Source organism: Phoca vitulina, unplaced genomic scaffold (assembly GCF_004348235.1).
Source record: "Phoca vitulina isolate PV1807 unplaced genomic scaffold, GSC_HSeal_1.0 scaffold35, whole genome shotgun sequence".
Lineage (NCBI taxonomy): Eukaryota > Metazoa > Chordata > Mammalia > Carnivora > Phocidae > Phoca > Phoca vitulina.
Window position 1 is genome coordinate 350,515 of NW_022589738.1, and position 24,952 is coordinate 375,466.

General features: G+C 36.9%; 1 protein-coding gene and 1 pseudogene across 2 annotated transcripts; both read left to right on the forward strand.

The window, feature by feature from the left end:
• The first annotated feature begins 216 nt into the window (after positions 1–216).
• Positions 217–522, forward strand: LOC116646179 (small ubiquitin-related modifier 1-like). 2 transcript variants are annotated; one of them, XM_032426804.1, is made up of 2 exons: positions 217–390; positions 466–522. In XM_032426804.1, the coding sequence occupies exons 1-2, from the start codon at positions 217–219 to the stop codon at positions 520–522; spliced, it is 231 nt and encodes a 76-aa protein (XP_032282695.1). The 2 variants fall into 2 exon arrangements, with proteins under 2 accessions (XP_032282695.1, XP_032282694.1); XM_032426803.1 differs by having other exon boundaries at positions 217–522.
• Positions 523–4,491: 3,969 nt separating this feature from the next.
• LOC116645979 lies at positions 4,492–11,614 on the forward strand (annotated as a pseudogene).
• The last annotated feature ends 13,338 nt before the right edge of the window (positions 11,615–24,952 follow it).

Below are 24,952 nucleotides of genomic sequence, written 5' to 3' on the forward strand. Positions count from 1 at the left end.
ATACTGAGGTCAGTAGAACCCTAAGGATCATAAAGAAAATTTATGACATGTCATCAAGAATTCCAAAGCAGAATTCAAACCTGAGCATAGCAACCCAGTTATAGCATCGTGCTGTGGGGTAGAGACAGATCTGTAAACCCCTGGAGCGAGGTTCTGCCTACCTGAGGCTGCCACCACCACGCCTGAGTGGAGACACTGAGTGAAGCCACTGTCACCATGGACGGCCAGGAGGCAAAACCCTCCAATGAAGACGTGGGTGGTAAGGCGGCAGGAGAATACATTAAACTAAAAGTCGTTGGACAGGATAACAGTGAGGTACACTTCAGAGTGAAAATGACAACCTATATGAAGAAACTCAAAGAATCCTACTGTCAAAGACAGGGAGTTCCAGTGCATACACTTCGATTTCTGTTTGATGGTGAGAGAATTGCTGATAATCACACCGCCAAAGAACTGGTAATGGAGGAAGATGATGTGATTGAAGTTTATCACGAACAAACCGGCGGTCATTCAATGATTTAGGTATTCCTTTCATCTTTTTTTTCCTTTACCTTCAATCCTTTTTTATTTTTAAAAATAGTTATTTTGTAATGTGGTGTTCAAAACGGAATTGAAAACTGGCACCACCTCTCTTTAAAGTATCTGATAATTTGAATTCTAGTGCCCATTATTCATTATCACCTGTTTTCATTGTGCTAATTTTAGTTGATCAAACTTCAGCCTCCTTCATATATCACCTTCTCCTTTAAAAAAATTACATGTGTGCACAGAGACGCCACGACTGTGCATTTTCAGGCTTGTGATAAATAAGATCAACCAATTCCAGTGTTCAAAATGACGTTTCAATGGGCCCTGAAGTTCTAGCATGTGACTGCTTCATTCTTGGACTATGACTTACAGTGGGAGATGGAAGTTTTTCAAAGAACTGAACTGTGGAAAATGATCTTTCCTTAACTTGAAGCTACTTTTAGAATTTGAGTATCTGGATCAAAAGAAGAGAACTATTGGGCTAGAGCCGAGATAACAGCGATGGTGAGAGTAATGATTAACTCCAAAGATGGCTTCACTAAGGAGAAAGCATTTTAAGATAAAAGAAAAATCTCATCAGAAGATCCCAGGAAAGTCCTAATTTCTATTAGCAGTTAATAAAGTTATTCATGCAGAAGTGTGTTCAACAGAACACTGCTCTTTTTGATTTTATTTGTACTTTTTGGCCTGGGGTATAGGTTTTTTTTAAGGTTTTATTTATTTATTTGAGAGAGAGTGCACATATGAGTGGGGGGAAGGGCAGAGGGATGGGGCAGAGGGAAAGGGGCAGAGGGAGGGGCAGAGGGAAAGGGAGAAGCAGACTCCCTGCTGAACAAGGAGCCCGACTATGACGACGACTACGACGAGGACGACCACGACAATGTGGGGCTCCATCCCAGGACCCTGAGATCATGACCTGAGCCGAAGGCAGATGCTTAACCAACTGAGCCACCCAGGTGCCCCTGGGACATGGGTTTTAAATGAACATTGTACTAGCTTCATTAAAATAAACAAAATATTTTCAAAGCAAAAAACAAAAAATAACAAGGTTGAGCATAACAAATATGGTGAATACTTTGTCGTGCTTGCTACCTGAACTTCAATGCATCTCCTTACAGTCCAGGGATGTGGAATGTTATATATAGACTACAACAAACTTTTTTTTTTTTTAAAGATTTTATTTATTTGAGAGAGAGAGAATGAGAGAGAGAGAGAGAGCACAAGAGGGGGGAGGGTCAGAGGGAGAAGCAGACTCTCTGCTGAGCAGGGAGCCCGATGCGGGACTCTATCCCGGGACTCCAGGATCATGACCTGAGCCGAAGGCAGTCGCTTAACCAACTGAGCCACCCAGGCGCCCAGACTACAACAATCTTAAGCATACAGAAAATAATTACCTATCATTTATCACTCTATTAGATGATATATTTGTTGTGGTTTTAAAATATATCCACAAATCATTTCAACTTCTCTAATTAAGTGGTGGGGGTCTGTGTCTTTTCTCCTTGAATCCAGACTGACTTCTGGGATGGGCTTATAGCTATTTGGAGGGAATGATGCCAGGTGAATTCTGAGGCTCTATTACCTGGCACTCTTGGAATGCTTGATCTTGGCATGCCTTCCTCTAAGATGTTTTACCTCAAAAAACTACCGACCATGGTATTAAAACCAAAAATACCACGAAAAGCTGTATACAAGTGTTTCAGCCAACATTCCCAACTGAATTTCCAGACTTTTAATAATACCAGACAATGTGCCACACATGTATGTGAAAGAACCTCTAGATTTTCATAGCTCTCAGCCATTAAGTCATCTCTAGTCTTTGAGTCTTGCCAGCTGAGGCCCAGACATCATGGATCACAGTCAAACCATCTGTGCTATGCCATATCTAAGTATTTAATCCACAGAATCTGTGCACATAATAAAATGGATGCTTTACTCTAAAAAGTTTTAGAATGATTTGTTACACAGCAACAGTAACTGGGACACGTTAACTTATTTTAATTACTAAAAATGCATATTGAATTATATGTCATTTAGCTAAGCAAAATCTTAAACATTATCATTCTTGTTCCTGACCACATTGCTGAAGAATTCTGGTTTAATCCACATTCATTGCCCTTTTAGGGTCAAGAAAAGCATGTCATCTCCTTCAAACAGGAGAACAGAAAAACCCAGAATTAGAAAGGAAAGGGCACAACACACATTGTTATTAAAAATAGCTGAGAAAGAGTACATAATTAGTAATAAGAAAACCTGCACCATATATAACAGAGGAAATAAATGCAGATCTTCCATTTGTGCAGAGTACTGGGTATTTACTGGAGCAACTTGCTGTTATGAAAGAGTTTTGTTTTTTTTTTTTAATCACTATGGCATCCAACGTAATGTTCCAAAGGGATTAATTTGGTAGGAAATTAAATGCTTCGCCTAGATACAAGATCTTTTAAAATTATATATGTGCCAAATTGTGCTAAAATAATTGGGTAGCTGAGGACATCTGCTGCAATAAATTCAAATAGTGAAGATTCAATTTAAATTAATACAAGACGCCAGATCAAAAAGAGCCTTTATATTTCTCCTGCTTTGCATGGAGAAGAGCCTGGAAATAGTTCATTTTAACTATTAAAAAAATTACTTGAAAAAAAACCTGTAGTAGTCTAATCACAAAGTAATATCATGAAATGCTATTTTATGAAGTAGGGCCACAATTCATATTAAATCACATCTAAGGGCTTTGTGGTCACTTCCTAGATTGGGTCATACCATCTGAGAGCAGGCAAGGACTACATTTTAGGATCTGATGTTACTTTACTCAGTTATGTGGAAATACACTGTTTGGATTGCTTCTTGTCTGCTTGTTTTAAAGCTCAAGAAATACAGCAGATAGACGCCAATACTTCACTGTCCATACCAGGATAAATATACCTATGCAAGCCAGTCATTAGTGCCTACTAACTGCATAAAGGATAGTCCATTGTACAGAATGTTCTTGATTAAATTTAGCAAGGACTTTAGTTGAAGTCATTGTATATCATGATTTATAAGAACCAGAGGCTTTCAAGAGCTGGCATGCAATGAACTGGTTTTAGATAAAGCCTGATTTAACTGAGAGACATTTACAATCTCATTATCTAATCCAGCTACATAATCTTCTTGAGATATCATAATGTTTGTAAGATGCCAATACCAATGGCCTTTCAGGGCATATTTATAACTTCAGTTTCCCAAAGGAAACCCCCTCAAAGAGTTCTTTCCCCTTCCTCCCAAAGGGTTTAATTGCTGGAGTGCTCAAGAAACAAAGTGTGACTAACCAGATACTAATGGCAAAGTCAGCGCTGTCATTTACTGTGTTACCTGGATCAACGTAGCTGGCTCATCTGAGGTTCAGATACTTCTACTGAGATTGAAAAAAGAGTATTTACTTCACAATTGCTTGAAAAATTAAATGAAATAATTTTAGAAAAGACACTGTTATTTGATACATGTTACGCTCTGGCCTCTACCAACATCTAACCCAGTGCTGCAAAATCATAACCACACCTGTGAAACTCTAGATATGAACCAACGAGGGCTAGAGTCAGTGGTAAGTAGTGGTAAGTATGGTCTGAGGTAAGTACAAGCGAGATACAGGAGCATGTTCAGAAAATCTTGTAACTAGGGGACCGAAATTCGAACTGAGCCACCAGATTCCAGAATAATGCTTTTAACCACTCCCTAAACTGGTCATTCAACAGGTTCTCAGAAGGCACCAGTCAATATGGGATTACAATGAGCGAGGGGTGGGGGGAGAGAAATTAAGATTCTTTCTCACTATAAAATTCCGGGAGGAGTTTCAAGAATGAAGGAAGCCGAAGAGTCAACTGCCCCGAGGAAGTCCATCTGGAACATTAGAGAGAACAGAGCTCCAGAATTGGTCCTTGCATGGGGACATCGAGAAAAGTTTTATTTGAATGGTACGCAGGGATGATTGCTTTTGGTAGGTTTACAAGTGAATTTACATGAAGAAAAAGGAGTAGTAAGTACTGAGTATCTTCTTTCAGTTCAGTTTTTAAATAAAAGGACATAAATTAGATGGTATCTAGACAGATTAACTCAGATTTTCTTTTAATTATTTCATTCAAAAATGTACAGAGAACACTTACTATTTTCCCAGCACTATTCTGGGCACTAGGGATATATCAGTGAACACAACAGAAAGATGGGAGATATAATGAGGTTATTTGTAGGCCAGGGGAGGGGCCAGTGGAAGATTAGTAAGTAAACAAAGTATTTTCTTATACATAGTAAAAGTGATTTGCCTCCAGTGCTGAAACTTGTTCTACCAATGGAAATCATATTAATTATGAAAACACTCTCCTATTTCTAAGACAGAAAACTATCTTATGAGTTGCTATTCCCTGTGGGCAGAGATAACTGCCTATCCTGAGACACCAAGTAGCAACACTATCCCTGTGCAATCCATCAAGATTTCCATGTCGGTATATGGGTAGTATTCAATAAATCTCTTAAAATGTATGTGTTAAATATATTCTTTGCTTTGTAAATATATATATTCTTTGCTTTGTGATATTCAGCTTACTCCTCTGCATAATTGTTCTTAGGACTTTTTACAACTTAAAACATGTTCTCATATAGTTCATTTTGTAAAGATAGTACTACCAGAAACAATTCCAAAATACACAATAAATGAGTGCACAAACAAAAACAAAAATTAACAAATGGAAAATCTGACATCATGTATAAGATCAGGAATTGAAAGAATTAATGAAATCTCTAATATTGGCCATAATGGGGATAGAAGTTATAATATACAAAGCTTTCGGTGGGACAGAAGTATTGTGCTGTTTTCAAAATGGTATGATTGTTGTGAAAATTTTAAATACATATTTTAGAGGTAGGGATTTCAAATGTGGGCGTGGAAACTTAGGCTGAGAGTGATGAGGAAAAACACTCAAGAAAAGTTTGCCGAATATGTGGGACTTCTCATTATTTAGGACTAAACTCTTAAAAGAGTCTAAAAGGACACAGAGCTACAAGATGCCCATGTGCTTAAGTGATTAAACTTGAAAAGGGTCTAATTTGTAAGAACACTACTAAGAAGAATGCAGTTAGAGTGATTCCAATTTTATTAATACTTTTAAGAATATAATATCATTATGAGACCAACAGACCAGAGAAATATGCCTTACTTGGCAAATTCACTCTCTCTGATTTCTGTGTAGCCCCATAATTCCATGATCACTTGTTTTACTAGATATCATGCCATTTCTTCTTCTCTTTTTTTTAAACATTTTTTTTTCTATATACCCATTTTTAAAAATCTACCTGGTTTTACCCTGTCTTCTGCAATGGGAAACTTAGTAATCTACCAGAGGAAAAATGGTCATGGCTATTACTTAAGAGGATATATTTTAAAAATTTCTTTTAAAATTTTATAATGTATAACCCTAAAAATTATGAAGAATAGCATGCAGTGTCATTTAGTTATGGAGGATCTCAGGACACCAAAAGAATAAATGGGTCAAATGAGGATTGTGTTCATTGCTTTTTAGTGTCTATTTTAATTATCTTCATCCTTCTTCCTCCTCAAAATCTTGATTCCCTTTCTGTATACTTTTTGTGAGGAAGCAATTGATTTTCCTATCAAAGAATTTGTGCATTTAAAAATAAATAAGTAGAACAACACCAAAACAAACACAAAGCACTTTAGTGAAAAAATGTAAATAAAGCAGAAAAGAAAAATGGACTCTAATATGTGCCAACTGAAGTAATTTGTGATCAAAGACCATTTACAAACTGACAAGAACCATATTTCAAATCTTGATCAACCATAATGCAATTCTTTGGCACAGTTATGTGCCATGAATCATGTATGGAAAGCATGCATGTAAATAATTCTCAATTATTAATCCTGTATATATCCAGGTATGTTGTTATCAGTCACTTTTTATAAGAAAAATTTTATCATCTGATTTGACACAACCATAACCAACATATTAACTTTTTAAACCTCAAATCAGGATTTATGAAAACATATGAATCAATCTCTTCAAAATTAGGTCAGCAAAATTTCTAAATTCACCCTCATTTCTCTACTTCTAAAACTGGCAGTAAAACTTCTTGGGGCCATATTAACAATTGATTATTAAAATTAAGACTAATTTTCATATATGCTTATGGTTCAAGACAGCATATATGGAAATATTTGTGCTTCATATATTATTTTAGGTCTATAAGGGCATTAAGAAATAAAAAAGATGTGTTTTCAGTCTGTAGTCTTTTATATATTAGTCTTATACAAATAACATCCAAGTCTGAAAGGGGTAGAGGAAGGAATACTGCTGAATCTAGACTATAGTCAAACATGACCAGCAGTCTACAATCATCCCATTATTGGGATAAATGCCTGCACTAGAACAGTATTTTTTCACCTTTGTGACACCTAATTGTCTTCTGGTTGAGTTGCTAGTTTCTTGCCTGGTCATATGGGAAAAAGCACAACATTGATGTTGCAGCAATTCTGTTATTTCATTTTCCCCTGGTGTTGTAAATTATCACAAACATTCTATAGCATGAAATCCTAAAGTCATGTCAGTTTGAATACCAGGATCAATCGCCTGTGGTTACTCAGAGATAAATGCTTGGGCCAGAGCAAATCCAAGTGGAACCCTTTGAATCTTGGGGACAGGAGTCGAATATTTGGAAAGGTCAGCACTTAGGAGCAGAGTCTCATTCCAGTTAGTCTAGGTTCGGAGGCAGAATCTACAAAGTAAACGAGGGATAAAGTCTCTGCTCATTCCCTGCCCTTTCTCACCTTGACCTCTTAAAAGTGAAGGGTATTTACCAATCAAGAAATGGGCAGAAGACATGAACAGACATTTTTCCAAAGAAGACATCCAAATGGCCAACAGACACATGAAAAAGTGCTCAACATCACTCGGCATCAGGGAAATCCAAATCAAAACCTCAATGAGATACCACCTCACACCAGTCAGAATGGCTAAAATTAACAAGTCAGGAAATGACAGATGTTGGCGGGGATGCGGAGAAAGGGGAACCCTCCTACACTGTTGGTGGGAATGCAAGTTTGTGCAGCCACTCTGGAAAACAGTATGGAGGTTCCTCAAAAAGTTGAAAATAGAGCTACCCTACGATCCAGCAATTGCACTACTGGGTATTTACCCCAAAGATACAAAAGTAGGGATCAGAAAGGGTACGTGCACCCCAATGTTTATAGCAGCAATGTCCACAATAGCCAAACTGTGGAAAGAGCCAAGATGTCCATCGACAGATGAATGGATAAAGAAGGTGTGGGATATATATACAATGGAATATTATGCAGCCATCAAAAGGAATGAGATCTTGCCATTTGCAACGACATGGATGGAACTGGAGGGTATTATGCTGAGCGAAATAAGTCAATCAGAGAAAGACATGTATCATATGACCTCACTGATATGAGGAATTCTTAATCTCAGGAAATAAACTGAGGGTTGCCGGAGTGGGGGGTGGGGTGGGAGGGATGGGCTGACTGGGTGATAGACACTGGAGAGGGTATGTGCTCTGGTAAGCGCTGTGAATTGTGCAAGACTGTTGAATCTCAGATCTGTACCTCTGAAACAAATAATGCAATATATGTTAAGAAAAAAAAAAAAAAGATAGCGGGGGGGGAAGAATGAAGGGGGGGAAATCGGAGGGGTAGACGAACCATGAGAGACGATGGGCTCTGAAAAACAAACTGATGGTTCTGGGGGGGGGGGGGGGATAGGTTGGCCTGGTGATGGGTATTAGGGAGGGCACATTCTGCATGGAGCACTGGGTGTTATGCACAAGCAATGAATCATGGAACACTATATCTAAAACTAATGATGTAATGTATGGGGATTAACATAACAATAAAAAAAATTAAAAAAAAAAGTGAAAGGTATTTAGAGGAATCCCTACAGTGTGGAAGGGCAGGCCCATGGAGAAGGAAGGCCCTCCCTCATCCTATGTGTGCTTTCCCTTATTGGGGAATATTAGTTTCTGTACCTGAACAACGATAGTACAGACTTGTGCTGAATGAGTAAAAAATAATTGACTTCATTTTCTTTAACTTCCCTTAGAGGAAATTCAGATAGATTAGACGGAAGTTCCTGTAGTTATTTTTAAAGCTGTTTCACATGATTTTTCCAAGATAATGAAAAAAATGAAGTCAATGAGAAAAAAAGGACCAACCAAATCAAAATATTCAATGAAAACTACTGGATAGAAAAACAGATAAAAATTATCATAGTGGATATATTAATATGATGTATATGAATAGTTAATAGGAAAACAAAAATGTGAGTTTTTTGGAATTGTGGCATTTTATGTGCTTTACCTTCTTATGTTTTCTTCCTTTTCTAAGTTCTCTAACAACAAGTATATTTTTTATACATTCAGAAAAAAATGTATATGCTTAAAAAAATAGGCAGAGGGTATGTGAGCTCAAGTGAGAATCATTTTTAAAATACTGTTTATGGAACATGTACATTAAAGGGTGCCCTGTGAATTCACACTTTCAGTGTAGAGAAAAACATATGTTAATATTGTATACTGAGAGGTGGACTTCCAGTTTATACAAAAATAAAGAGGGCATTTGTGATGTTTTAATTCCCATCTTCATTTTCATCTTAGTAATATGCACAGGCACCTCCAGTCACTCAGTCCCTTACCTGCCGTGATTATTTTAACAGTATCCCCCAAGGCTTAGCATGTCATTTTGTTTGACCTTCAGTTAACTAACTCCTGCTGATTTCTTTAGTGGTCTCCTAAGACAGGTTTCCCTTACTTATATAGAGTCTAATGGAGACACTCTTGTAGGTTTTCTTTTTTACTGTGTCTCAAAAATCCCATTAACAGAATCTCTATTGTAATACTCATCTAATTATAACATGCTCCTTGCTGAGCTCAGAGGGCAAGCATTCTAATAAAACTGTGGTCCCATACTGAGAAGTGGAAAGACATAACTGTCATTCTCACTTCAGTAGTAAATTTCAATAAATTAAAGTCTGCAGAATTTTAAATCCACTTGGCAAAGGTAAAGTGAAAGGGTGAACCTACTACTGATCTGGGCATTAACTAGGGATATATAAATATCCTCTTTTGATTTTAACTGGATTCTGGTTTGCGTGCCTTCACTAAACTGTCCCAATACTATTTTCAGAAGAAATCCTGGGCTCCACTCCCTCTGTGGCTCTACTCATTCAGTTTTCTTCCTCTCTTTCACTTCCTTTCTATTGTTTTGCCGAATTGTACTGTTTCTTCACTATTCTACACAAACAGCCCTGTACTTTCTGATTTCATGTAGCCAAAAATGCTCTTACTCTCCCTCTCTTCTGAACATACTAGAATCCTGTCTGCACTTCTTAAATGTGCAGATCATTGCCCATCTGTGATAGAATCTAAAGACATGTTCATCTGATCAAACAGGGAGATTTTATTTCCCATGCTCCTCTGTAGTTAAGCTTGCGGAAAGTGACTGAGCTCTAGCTAGTGGAACTCAGGCCTGGTTCATAAAGTATCTTGCATGATCCTACTCTCTTTTTCTCTTTGCTCATTGGACTACTGAATACAAAGAATCCAATAAAGAATCTGAGGAGTCCCTTTAAGGTAGGGGAGCCATAAGGTGAAATGTGGATTCCTGGCTCACCATGTGGAAGACTTTTTGATGAAAACCTATTTAAACTGTTAAGTTAGTAGGAAAACTTGATTATATTATCACAGATTTTTGGATTATTGTTGTTATAGTGGCTGGCACTAATGACCTTGATTAAAGCAATATGTATGTTCTCCTCATAGGTTTTTCAACTATGGCTGATATAGTGAAGTTTACCAGAGTCACCTTTCCAACCTTGACCTTTTCCCTCAACACTGGATTTTTATTTCTTACTGTCTGCTCTCCATCTCTGCAGTGGGTGTACATCTCCATATGGGTATTCCAACAGACCCTCACATATAGCATTTACCAAATGTGAGCCAAGGTCATCAACTGGATTAGTTTCCTAGGGCTGCTGTAACAAAGTACCACAAACCGGGTGACCTCAAACAATAGAAACGTATTGTCTTACAGTTTTGGAGGCAAGAAGTCTTAATGAAATAAAGGTGTCAGGAGTTCCATACCTAGTGAGAGAAGAGTGGAGCGAAGAGGGCCCCGGGCAGCGCCCCCATTACTGCCGCCACATCAGCTGCCGAAGGAGGCCCCAGTCAGCATCCCCACAAACATTAGCAGACACAGCAGCTGCGCCGCACCACCTCCCCTCAGCCCCCCACCGTCACTGTTGACACCAAACTGAGCACCAGGGAGCAGTGGCCCTGGTTGGTCTCACTTCAGCGGTGTCTGCTGGTGGTGTCAAAAAGCTACTCGCAAAGGTTTTGAACAGTACAATGTTTCAGTGTAAGAAACACGAATGGTTTTATCAATAAGAATGACACCAAAGAAGATGTATTTGTATACCAGACTGCCATAAATGAGAATAAGCTGAGGAAGTACCTTCACAATACAGGACACAAAGCAAGTGTGGAGTCTGAGGTTACTCAAGGCCAAAAGGGTGTCGAGGCAGAATATGTTACAGGCCATGGTGGAGCTCCAGCAGACAACACTTACTATGCTGCACACCTTAACCATTAGGGACGCTACCCAAGTCACTGGGGTCCTCCAGACAAACAAGCAGAATTAGCAGAATAGTGACAGCCGGGAAAAGAATGAGGGGTCAGTGAGTACTCTCTAAGGCTAAGACCAACAACGCAAGCTCTACTACAGGTGACGGTTCCCACATTATTCCACGTGGAGACCCTAAGGGTGGTGACGACAGTTTTACAACCAACCTGTGCAAGGAGAAGGGATGGATGGTGTCAACAACCAGGGTGCAGGACAGCAAGGCAGACCAGCAAGAGAGATTATGTATATGGGGGTTACAGACTGTGATTCTACTGGGTCAGCCTCGCCAAAGACAGTCTAGAGAGGGCAGCAATGAAGAAGGTAAGGAAAGTCAGGGAGTTCCAAGGTCAGCAGTCACTTCAACATCGGTACCACTGCAACTTCAATTACCCATACAAACTATAGAAATGATCCCTGAAAGTATAGTCCTTCAATTACCCATACAGATGCCTAGAAATCCCTGAACAACAAGATGGCAAGTAGATAAAACCAGCCACTACACCTGCTGCTCTGGAAGCTGAGAAGGTGGGAACTGAATAAATGCCAGCTTACCATCTCTAACATCATCCAGTTTAGTCATCCAACAAGAAAAAATGAATACCAAATTCCAGCAATAAGAAATGAACAAAAGATTGGAGCTGAAGACCTTATGTGCTTGCTTTCTGCTCACTGACCATACAACTAGAGCCATCTGCATTATCTACAAAACATGGAGTTTTTTTTATTGTTTTTACATAAAGACGTCCTTTTTGTGAACAACAAATGTGCTTTTTTGAGGGGAACCTAGTTTTTCTCAATACACCTTTAAAGGTTTTTAACTCGTTTCATATCTAGTCACGTTGAAATTTTAAGAACCTCTTTTAAAATTTGTAATAAAAGTTTACAACTTGATTTTTTAAAGAAAGTCAACAAATGGCAAGCACCTATTAATAAAGGTCTTAAAATAATGAATGAATGAATGGAAGAAACAAAGAACCAAAGAAACAAAGAAAGGGAAGGAAGAGAAAAAAAAGGAAAGGAATGGAAAGGAAAGGAAAAAGAAAAGAAAGGAAAGAAAAGAAAAGAAAAAAAAATGAAGTTGTCAGCAAGCCCACATTCCCACTGAAACCTTTAGGGGAGAATCCTTCCTTCCTCTTCCTAGTTTATGGTGATAAATATTAATGGTGGTAATTCCTTGGCTTAAAAATGCACCACTCCAATCTCTGCCTCTGCTATTATATAGCATTCTTCTTGTGTATCTGTGTCTTCACATGGTGTTTTTCTCTTTTTATAAGGACACTAGTCATACTGGATTAGGACTCATCCTAATGATAGCAACTTCATTGCATTACATCTGCAAAGGCTCTATTTCCAAATAAGGTCACTTTCATAGGTTGGCCGGGGAGGAGGGTGGGGTGGTGATGGTTAGGATTTCAACATATCTCTTTAGTGGTCACAGCTCAACTCATAACATCAACCCACAATACAGCTTAAGAGAACCACTATCATCTTGTCACTTGGTACTAGAACATGAGAGTCATTCAATATATACAGCTTTCTTGTCCTTCCTTGTCAATACAGTATAAGATTTCTCCCTTTGACTTCCGTTCTTCGAGTTTAAGTTCTAGCAAAGGAAAATATGGCATTAGAGGAGAATGGCCAAAGGAGTTTGACATTTAGGAAGGTAATTAGTGAAGAGTGAGATTAGGGGAGCAAGGGAAGAAAATAACAGTAGAAAAAGACGAAAAATAGTAATGTGTTACAGAAATATAAAAGAATTTCTCTTCAGTAGGTGTGGTCACATTAAGAGCTGAACAAAAACATAATCAATGAATAAAGCAACAAATTGTGAAACAAGATAACCATGGTGAACTGACATCAAGGCTTGGAAAAAAGTACAGGAGCAAACCAAAGACAATGTCTAAGAGATGTTGTGCTTTATAAATACAATGCGTGGTCAGCATTATTAAGCTGTATAGTGTTGATATGAAAATAAAGAGACCTTGATGAAAATCTAAATCAAACTAGAGTTATTCCATTAATATGACTCTTAGATCTACTACTGAGTGGTATTGGCAAAAACAGTTTACTTTTCTTAGATTTTTGTTCCTTTGTTTTGTTTTTAATAAGCCTCCTCTAAATCATAAAAATTCTAGATTTCCATAATTTTTAGACATTATAGCTATACATATAATTAAACGAAATGTGTATTATTTACATTCCTTATAGAATAAAAGGATTTAAAAAAATTTTTTTACTTTTTTTTTTTTTTTTAAAGTAGGCTCCATGCCCAACGTGGGGCTTAAACTCTGAGATCAAGAATCACATGCTCCACTGACTGAGCCAGCCAGGCATCCCAAAATAAAAGGATTTTTCTTTGACACTCTTTTTGACATTCTTTTAAGCATATTGCTTTCCTTTTCCATTAAATAATGTTTATACTACAATGCTCACTGATATGAAATTGCTATGAACATAACTAATAAGTTAGAGGGTAGGGTCCAACTTGAGAATAGAAGTAGATGGGGAGTTAGATATCCTCCAGAAAGATTTTATAACATCTTTAAAGTGCTGGGAATTGGCCCCTAATCACAGAAGACTGAGGAATGAATGGGAAGAACAGATTCCTATTTTCAAGAATCTGATATTTAAGGGAAAATTACATATGGTAGTGCTGGTTCAAAAATAAATTTCCTGTTTTAGGGATATTTGAGCTTACTGTAGTTATGTGAAAGTGACTATGATATTAGAATAAATTAAAGACACGAAAGAAGGAGGATTACTGATGTGTGAGTCTGGTAAGAAGCCATCAGAAATAGGAGGCCAGGTATTTGTTGGGCCAAATGGATACTAAGAATGGAAGTTTCCTTCTAGAAGGCTAGGCATGATATCTTATACCTGCCATTGGTCACTGATCTCAAGTGACCTTAAGTCTTGGGGAGCTCCTCATCTTTCTTTTTTTCTTTTTTTAAGATTTTATTTATTTATTTGAGAAAGAGAGAAAGCATAAGCAGTGGGGAGAGGGAGAAGCAGGCTCCCCCCCTAAGCAGGGAGCCCGACGTGGGGCTTGATCCCAGGACTCTGGGATCAGGACCCAAGCCAAAGGCAGACGCCCAACTGACTGAGCCACCCAGGTGCCCCCTCATCTTTCTTGAAATATTTGTCTTTATAAGAGTTATACCACTGGTCTAATATCTATAAAAGGGAAGCACTGTTAGCAAGTCCTATAATGAGTATTCTATTTTTAGTTCTACTGTGACAATGTTTCTTCAGAAATACAGCTGTCAGCCTTCAGAAATACTGAATCAGGCTGACCTTTTTATCCAGTAAAAAAAAATGGAGACCTTGAAATAGAATGGTAAAGAGTGTGGGCTATGGAGTCAAAAAGACACGAGTCTGGCTTCCACTCTTGCTACTTATTAGATATGGATCATGAAAGTATTATTTAAACTAAATGTCAATTTCATAATCTATAACTTTGAGTAATTTGAAACTCGTACGGTTGTTGTAACATTAAATATTACCATAGAAAGTGGCACCCTAAAAAACAATATATTCTACTTATGATTTTTATTATTTTAAAATGTCTTATTAGCTGTTATACATGACTTTAGATCATACAGATCAAAAAAGATGATTTTGTTTTTTTATGTGTGTTTGATTTTGTTTATACAGAAGAATATTTAGAAAGTTTTAAATAATTATTGAAAATGTACTATGATGCTATGTTCAGAAATATAATGTAATAGCCATACCAACAACGATTTAATTTATATTTACATACTACGTGTTCTTAGAGCTTTATAAAAAGCCTCTGTAAGTGAAATTAGTCTTTGCACAATTATTTGGTTCCAGGGTATATAATGTGTGGCATCACTGTTACCTTAGGTAAAAGTAAAATAAACTGCTTAAACTACCAGTCAAATAGTTAACAAGATATAACTTATTCCAAATAGTTTTGATTTCCCATTTACATGCAGAAAGTAGTAGTTCCTTAACACCTGAAAAATGAAAAAAAAACTGGGTCAGAAATAAGGCTTGCAAAAATCTCAAAAGATTCAGATGATATCTCCAAGGTGCTGATTAAATCTGAATAAAACATTTTCCAAAGATTTAATGTTCTAATATGGAAAGCACCAAATGATTTGTGATTTCCAGATCTTTTATTTTATACATTAGTCCTGAGGCATGTCATTTTTTTATTTATCCCTTTTTCCCCCTTTCCTTAGACAATAAAAAGTCTGAAACAGGACTCTTTAATTAAAACAAGAGAGTGGATGTTTAAATCAAGGTAGAATCTGAAGAGCAGAACAACTGCTTAGCAAAAAGCATGTAAGAGTATTGTTATGGAGACAAGTTCTGACGAAGGCAAAATTATTTTCCAAGTCATGATTCTCAGGAACTATCACATAAATAAATTAGCTGAATTTTAAAAATTAATCACAAGTAAAAGAAGCAGCCAAAAGAAGCATGACGGGGATATATGCTAATCTATGCACAATGATTTTTTCCTATAAGTGAGAATTGAAATGAATTGTAAAAGCCAATGAAGCAGCAGAAAGATGGCTGACTATAAATCCCAGCCAATGTCCTAGATATGTCATTCTCCATGAAAGGCATGCTTTCTGATGTTGCATTTTCCATTAGCAAATGGGGCAGCAGAACACCAATGTATGTGCTTTCCTGACTCATTTGCATGTCACCATTTATAACTTTCCACTGCCCTGTGGCATTGTGGCACTCGCCTCCTAAATGAGGAATATGCAGCAGTAATAATTTTTTGATAACACCCTAGTAATTACATGACCCTTGAAGGACTTCTTTTCAAAATTCAAAACTCACCTTCCCTCGCTTGAGTGTGAATCTAATCTCATTCTTGGCTTGGAACCTGGTTATTAACTTTCCTTTTCTTGACAGATCTGGTGGGTGATGGTAGAATGAGTCAGAGAGAAAGGTCAAAAAGAACCAAGTTGGAATCAAGAGATTTGCTACAAGTAGCCTAAAGAAAAAAACTAAAAAGGTGCTTACCTCTTAGAAAATTGACAGTCACTGAAGAAGGCCTCTCTGCTCGGTGACTTAATTTTTATTCTAAACGAAAAACTGTATCTATTAAAGGGATTATATTAAGAACAGCAAAAAAGAAAAGAAAAATCTAATGCAGGATTATATATATGAACATATGTGTATTTAAGGCCCAAGGAGGAAAGCTTCTGACCTTTTGGTAACATCTGTTTACCTGTATGGAAATCCCCTTGGAGTTTATATTAGAAATATAGAATTTTATCTAAAGGAAACTGTATAAAAGCAAAAGAAACATGTCATATACAGTTCATGACTGAATGCTACACACATTATGTTAAGGAATCCTGTGATTCAAATTCTGTTTTACTTTTTCTTTCAGGCTTTCATGTGTATAATGCAAATTCCTAGATTAAAGCATGCTGTCTTGAAATTGCTGACTGTCAAATCACAAATTAGTGTTTACCTATAGAAGTCAATGAATGGGTGATTCTCAAACAAACTCCAGAAACAAACTCTAAATAATCTTAGATGCTTGAATTTTTTTTTTTTTTTAAGATTTTTATTTATTTAACAGAGAGAGAGAGCACAAGCAGGCAGAGCGGCAGACAGAGGGAGAGGGAGAAGCAGGCTCTCCGCCGAGCAGGGAGCCCGATGCGGGGCTCGATCTCAGTACCCTGGGATCATGACCTGAGCCGAAGGCAGCTGCTTAACCGACTGAGCCACCCAGGCGCCCCAGATGCTTGAATTTTTAAATTAACATATAATGTATTATTTGTTTCAGGGGTACAGTTCTATGATTCATCAGTCTTACACAATTCACAGCGCTCACCATAGCACATACCCTCCCCAATGTCCATCACCCAGCCACCCCATCCCTCCCACCCCCACCACTCCAGCAACCCTCAGTTTGTTTCCTGAGATTAAGAGTCTCTTATGGTTTGTCTCCCTCTCTGGTTTCATCTTGTTTCATTTTTCCCTCCCTTCCTGTAACATCCTCTGTCTTGTTTCTCAAATTCCTCATATCAGTGAGATCATGTGATAGTTGTCTCTCTCTGATTGACATGTTTCACTTAGCATAATACCCTCTAGTTCCATCCATGTCATTGCAAATGGCAAGATTTCATTTTTTGATGGCTGCATAATATTCCATTGTATATATATACCACATCTTCTTTATCCATTCATCTGTTGATGGACATCTAGGCTCTTTCCATAGTTCGGCTATTGTGGACATTGCTGCTACAAACATTGGGATGCAGGTGCCCCTTGGGATCACTACATTTGTATCTTTGGAATAAATGCCCAGTAGTGCAATTGCTGGTTCATAGGGTAGCTCTATTTTCAACTTTTTGAGGATTAATACATCTTAATACTTCACTGTTAATCACTGAACTCTTAGAAATGGAAGCATGGACAATGGCCCTTTCTCTGTTATAGATTTCACTATCACTTAAACTCCCCTCCTTTCCCTATCCTGGTTCAGAACCACTCTGTAATGTCACTGCTTTGGCCACAATGCACTGAACAATTCCATGCAAGGCACATTTACATACACTAAATGAAAGGTGTCCCTTGAGTTGCATAATGCATCAGTCACACCATAATAATTTATTAACTGAGCACTTGCTTTTTACCATTTATTGGGCTAGGTCCTGAAGATCCAAAAATGAGTAAAAATATACCTGGCCCTATTTAAATATGATGATTATACTCTAATGGTTCAGCGAGAAATTAGTCAAGCAATTACACTAAGAAATGCAAGGTCAAAATGATGGCAAATAAAGTGAAGGAGAGGGTTATGGTCTAGAATTATGCTGTCCAAAATGATAAACACTAGCTATCTATGATTTAGTACTTCAAATTTGAATTTAATAAAAATAAACAAAATTAAAACCTTCTTTTCTCAATCACACTAGCCACATTTCGTAATCTCAAAAGCTACATGTGGCTAATGGCTACCATATTGGAAAGCAAAATATAGATCATTTCCACCATTGCAGGAAACACTAACGGATAGTACTGATATAGAATAATATATGAAATGAGATCAGAAAAATTTTCCTTTAGGAAGTGACAAATGAATTGAGAACTGAAAGATGAGCAAGAATTAACTAAGGGAAGAGGAATTTTGGAAAAAAACTGTATTTTCTTTCTCACAAAACATTAGAAACTTCTATTTCTTAGATTCATCATGAAGATTACAAGAAAATAAAATAACTACATGAGATTCAAACTTCATAAAATGGTAAAAATAACACTCATAATAGTTGGATGAGCTCTAAGAAAACTGGCTTAACATTTACAAACAAAAGACTGGGGAGCTAAGTTGTGTCACCATGTGCTCTAATTCTAACAGGTCAAGTTCAAACAGTGGCAGTTAAAAAAAAAATCTAGACCTTGTGATTCTTAATCCAATATTGTTTCCACTTCTTGAAATAGCCTTAAATTATTTGGACAACTCTAAACAACTTTTTTAAAAGTATATATTTACATATATTTATAAATATATCCATATATAACTACACTTTCATATTTATTGTTTAATTAGAACTAATGACAAATATTATGCAGTTATCGTTTTGCCTGAATTGATCAAAGATCTAAATGTTAATGGTTGAAAAAGCCAACAGACATAATATGTTAAATGTTTATTTAGCTTAAAGATGGTTTTGTTTTCTCTGTTGTAAAGTCATGAATAATATGCACCATTATAAGTTTTGCTCCCTCTTTTGGCTGAGGTAAGCCAAATGAATGTGATTATCACAGTGGTTCAATCTGTGCTGCTTAAGGAAAGGGGTCACTTTCAATATTTATAGTTTGAATTTGGTTTGCTGGAGGTTTACAAAATAGGATGCAGTGATTTGCCCTGTGATGAATTACACTTTGTTTACAAATATATTTTTAAATTAATTTGCTTAAATACAAAGTGTAAAATAGCTATACATGTCTGTTGTAAAACTGGAAAAAATATTGTTTCTGCAAACCAATGATCCATATTTTTATATCATCTTACAGAATATTACAGAGTTGATTATATTAATGTATAAAAATAATGCAATAAGTTAGATTCACTTCATTGTACTTCAATATCAAGATTTATGTGGATCAAATCCATCTAGAGAGACTGTTAAAGAAAAAGCCTCAGTAAACTACTCCTTCAAATTGGAGGATTGCCCTACATTCAAAGAATAATTATTGAATTAATACTGTGTGATAGATGCTATAATAAAGGCAATAATCAGAAAAATAAAGATGTTTAGTATCTATTAATTCCCTTTCATGGAACTTAAATCCTATTGTGGGAAAAGGAAGAATAAATAAAATAAATATAACATTATCTCTTGACTGATGGCAGTAAGTATTATGGAGGAACAGAAACCACGAAGAAGAAGAGGGAATACTGAGGAGGGTTTGATGTTTTTAAAGAGATGACCAAGAAAAGCCCTATCTAGAGAGTGGTATTTGAATACAAAGGAGAAGTTGATGACAGAGTCAGGTATGTACACTTGCAGAAAAGAACAATACAGGCAGAGTAAACAGCAAAGAACATAATGGCACACCATGTGCCACGAGCTCGAGGAATCACAAAGAAAACAAGTGCCTAGAGAAGAGAGATCAAGATGGAGGTAATGGATTATGAGGTCAAGGACCTGGAAAGGGAAACATTGAAACATTTGTGACACTTGTTTATAGCCCACTATAACGGCGTGGGCTTCTACTCTGATTGAACAGAGAAATGACACGACCTGATCTATTTTTCAAGGTCGCTGTACATGCTGTATTGAGAAGAGATGGAAGTAAGGCAAGGAGAGAAGTAGGATATTGAGGAGACAGCTGCAGTGATCCACATAAGAAATAACGATGCCTTGGACTTGGCAATAAAAAGGATAAGAATTGATGAGGTTCTGCACACACTTTGCATTTGTATCCCATAGAGTTTGCATAAAGAGATGGCATAAAGGACATGGGGAAATCAGGAGTCCAAATTGACTCTAAGATTTTTAGCCTAAATAACTAGAAAGATGGAATTGCCAGTAATTATCATGAGAAAGACTGAGGTACAGGTTTGTGAGGCAAGATAACAGGTGAGTTGTATTCATGTTAAGGACAAAATGTTTCTTAACCATCCAAGTGGAGAGGCTGAGTAATCGGTTCGGTATAATAGAGGAGTTCAGAGAAAAGGCTCAGGCTGGAGTTATAAATCATAAAATTGTCAACTCAGAGATTACTTTCAAAGCTCTCTGACACCAAAGTTGAAGGGTTTAAAGGGGAAGAGGTTTAATGACAGCCCTACATTAGAAGCCAAGGACCTGAGAAGGAATACTCATGTGGCTCTAGAAAGTGCCTGAGATGAGCTAATGAGTTCCCTGTAGTCAAGTTTTTTGTTTTGTTTTGTTTTGTTTTAGTCTAACTGATAAAACGGAGAGTAGAATGGTGGTTGCCAGGGGCTAGGGGGTGGGGAAAACAGGGAGAGGTTGCTCTAAGGCTATAAACTTTCAATTATTAGAGAAGTTCTGGGGATCCAATGTACAACATGGTGACTGTTGTTAACAATACTGTATTATATACTTGAAAGTTACTAAGAAAATAGATCTTAAATGTTCTGACCCCCCCCACACACACAATTTTGGAGGTGATGGATTTTTTAAAAAACCACACTGTGTTAATCATTTCACAATGTATACATGTATCAAGTCATCACATTGTACACCTTAAACTTATACAATGCTGTATGTCAACTGCATCTCACTAAAGCTGGGGAAAAGAGTGTTTCAAGAAGAGTGTGAACATTTGTCAAATACAGCTACTAAGAAGGTCAGCATGCCACATTTAGCAATGTGTAGATCATCAATGACTTTACGAAAGTAGTTTTGGAAGTGTGGTGGTTGAAAAACCTAACTGGGACTGGGTTTAAGAGCCATCAGGATGAAAAACAATGCAGATAATGAGCATATGCATAGCACTTTCAAGAACTGTGGTACATAAAAGGAAGAAGAGAGATGGAATGAAAATCTAGAGAAACAAACAGACTGGATAAAAAAAAGTTTTAAGCTGAAATAATTATCATCATTATTGTGGGATCAACAGAACAAGCAAGCTCAAGGGGAAAAGGATGATGCAGGAGACAACGATAAGAAATGCTGAAATAATGGCCTTGCATAAGTAATCTAGACAGAAATCTATCACGGGGTACACCTGTCGTCCTATATTGGGAACAGAGGAATCCCATCCAGAATAACAGGAAGGGAGACTGAAGGGAGGTGCTGTAGGTAGGTGAGTGAGTGAATGTTATGGCATGAGATTATGAATATCCTTCAGGATAGGCTTAAGTGCTCAGTGAAATAAAACTAAAGGCTGTTAACTAAGAGACAAAATAGAGAGGAAGGTTGAGGTATTGGCTGAAGGGAAGGTATGAAACTGTTATGAGAGTCAGAATAAATGGACTAGTGGAAAATATTATGATTCCTGGGAATTATGAAGGGCCCATCTGACCAATCACTGTGGTGGTTGTCTTTTTCTTAAATTCTCATCAACTACTCTGAAATAAACGTAAAATTGGAGAAGAGTTAGATTTAACAGAATTGTGATTTTTGTTAGGTGTTATAGGTTGAATTGTGTCCCTCCAATATTCATATATTGAAATCCTAACCCCCAGTGCCACAGAAGCTAACTGGATTTAGAAACAGAGACTGTAAAGAGGTGATTAAGATAAGGTCATATGTGTGGCCCTTAATCAAATTACGACTGGTGTCCTTCTAAAAAGAAATTAGAACAATGCACAATGCACAAAAGAAAGATCGTGTGAAGAAAGACCAAAAAAAAAAAAAAAAAAAAGATGGCTACTTACAAGCCAAGTAGAGAGACCTCAAAAGAAGCCAACTCTGTGGATAACCTGACCTCAAAATTCTAGCATCTAGAAAAGTGAGAAAATAAATTTCTGTTGCTTACATTACTCGGTCTGCGGTATTTGTTACAGCAGTCCTAGTGATGTGGGAAACAAAGGCAGAAGGAAATGTAGATAAAATTAAATGTTCTGGGGCAGCTGGGTGGCCCAGTCGGTTAAGCATCTGCCTTAGGATCAGATCATGATCCCGGGGTCCTGGGATGGAGCCCGGCATCTGGCTCTCTGCTCCACGGGGAGCCTGCTTCTCCCTCTCCTCCCAGCTTGTGCTCGCTAGTGCTCTCTGTCACTATCTCCATCTCTCTCTCTCTCTCTCAAATAAATAAATAAAATCTTTTAAAAAAAATTAAATGTTCATACAACCTAGAGCCCACTGACAAATACTTCAGGCAGACAGAGTATAAGGTTCCTCCAGGAAACTCCTGTCTTAATGTTAATGCCTAGCTAGAGGGAAAGACCACCTTAGCTTGACAATAGCAAGGCCTCCAGGATCCTGAGAGTTTTTAGTGTTTGAAAATCCTTTGCAACTTCCCTTATCTTTACTTCCCCCAACCCCAAAGTATATAATCGTTGATCCTCACAAACCCAACCCAGCAGCTCTTTCTGCACACTGGTCCTGTCCCCATGCTTTAATAAAACCACCTTTTTGCACCAAAGACGTCTCAAGAATTCTTGGCCATCAGCTCGGGACCCAAACAACACAGCTCCAAAAACACATACACTAGCAAACTAAGACATTTGTTCAGAGGTTTAACCTATCATTTTAGATTCCCCCTGGCAACATATGCAAGTTTTGGCTGATTCACACCATTTACAAAACTTGGTTTTGTGTGTCTGATTCCCTTCAGCTATTGTAATGTATATGTAATGGGTGTCATTATGTTAATTTTTATCTTCCTGATGCCTAAGGATATAGAGCACTTTTTAATATCACCTTTGACCTTTAATAAATTTTTTCCTTTGGGAAGTTCCTGATCAAGTCTATTGCCCATTTTTATCAGGCTGTTTGCTGTTCTATTTTTGATTTGTAGAAATCTTTTCTTTTGCATAGATATTGTGTGTCACATATATACATTGTATTTTCTCCCATTATGTAGACTCCCTATTTTCTTAATGATGTCATTTAATGAACAGAAATTTTAAAAATGTAGGAAATAACTTATTATTTCTGTATTATTTTTAGCACTTGTGCAGTTCCATCTAAGAAATCTTTTGACTTTTCAAGTTTATTAATGTATTCTTGTTTCATGATATAAATTTTACACATTTTAAAATACCACATGGAGATCTTTGATCCATCTGGAACTAATTTATGTGTTTGAGTCTAGTAGATGTTTATGTTCACTTTAATCCCTATTTTTATACATTTGCTCCAGCATCATTAGTTGAAAAAATTTTATCTCCCCATTATATTGCTTTAGTGCCTTTGTCAAAACTCTATTTACTGTATAAATGTGGCTTTATTCCTGTAGTTCCTATTGCATCCCATTGATTTATTTATCTTTGTGCTAACATCATACTGTCTGGATTACTACAGCTTTGTAGTAAGTTTTATACATTTCCCTTTCAAGAATATTTTTAGTGTTCTAGATACTTTGAATTTTCATATAGGCTTTAGAATCAACTTGTGAATTCCTATTTTAAAAAGCCTGCTAGGACTTTGATTGCATTGAAATTATATAGCAATTTAGAAACAACTTCCATCTTAACAATACTGAGTCTTCCCTTCTATAAACATGTTTTATCTCACAATTTATTAAGTTCTCTAAAAATTTTTCTCATTAATGTTTTATTTCAGTGTAGAGTACTTAGGCATAAGCTGTTAAATTTCTCTCTAAATATTTTATTTCTGACACAATTATAAATGATAATACTTTAACTTTCATTTAATTGTGCACATTTTTCTTATACTGTCTTGGTATTCTGTGACTTTGCTAAAATCACTGATTTGTTCTGATGGATGAATAGACAAATAGATGTAGACTCCTTTGGATTTTGTACATACACAATGATGTCTCTGGATAAAGACATGTCTACTTCTTCCTCTCCTATCTTCACAGATTTGTATTTCTTTACCTTGACTTATTAACTGTCTAGGAACTCTAACGTAATGGTGAACAGAGGTGGGAATATACTAGCTTCGGTACCAATCTTCGGAATACAGTTTTCCCTTTTTCAGCACATGCTACGCTAGCTACTGGTTTTTCATAGATGTGCTTTCTTAGGTGGGAGATGTTCAATTTTGTTCTTAGATTGCTGAGAATTTTTCAAATAAATTATTTTTACATTTTGCAAATGCTTTACAGTAACTATTGAGATAATTATATATTATGTTGGTATATTTTCAACATAAATATGGTAAATTACATCACTTGATTTTTTAATAAGAAAACTTTGCTTCATAGGATAGAGTTTGCTTTTCTACTTAGCATTAAAAAAACTATACATTTCAGAATGATTTTTTTTTAAAGATTTTATTTATTTATTTGACAGAGAGAGACACAGAGAGAGAGGGAACACAAGAAGGGGGAGTGGGAGAGGGAGAAGCAGGCTTCCCTCTGAGCAGGGAGCCTGATGTGGGGCTCAATTCCAGGACCCTGGGATCATGACCTGAGCCAAAGGCAGACGCTTAACGACTGAGCCACCTAGGCGCCCTTCAGAATGATTTCTGATAATATTTACAGATATTTCTGGATGCTCATCAGGTATAGTTATCTATAGTTTTCTTTATTCATAGTTTTCTCTGGTTTTGGTATCAGGATTATGGTAGCTTCATGAAATGAGTTGGGGAGGGTTCTAGCCTCCATTTTCTGGAAGATTTTGTTTAGAATTGTTATTTC

Coding starts and splice junctions, on each gene's coding strand:
- LOC116646179 (XM_032426803.1), top strand. CDS start 217: ATGGACGGCCAGGAGGCAAAACCCTCCAATGAAGACGTGGGTGGTAAG.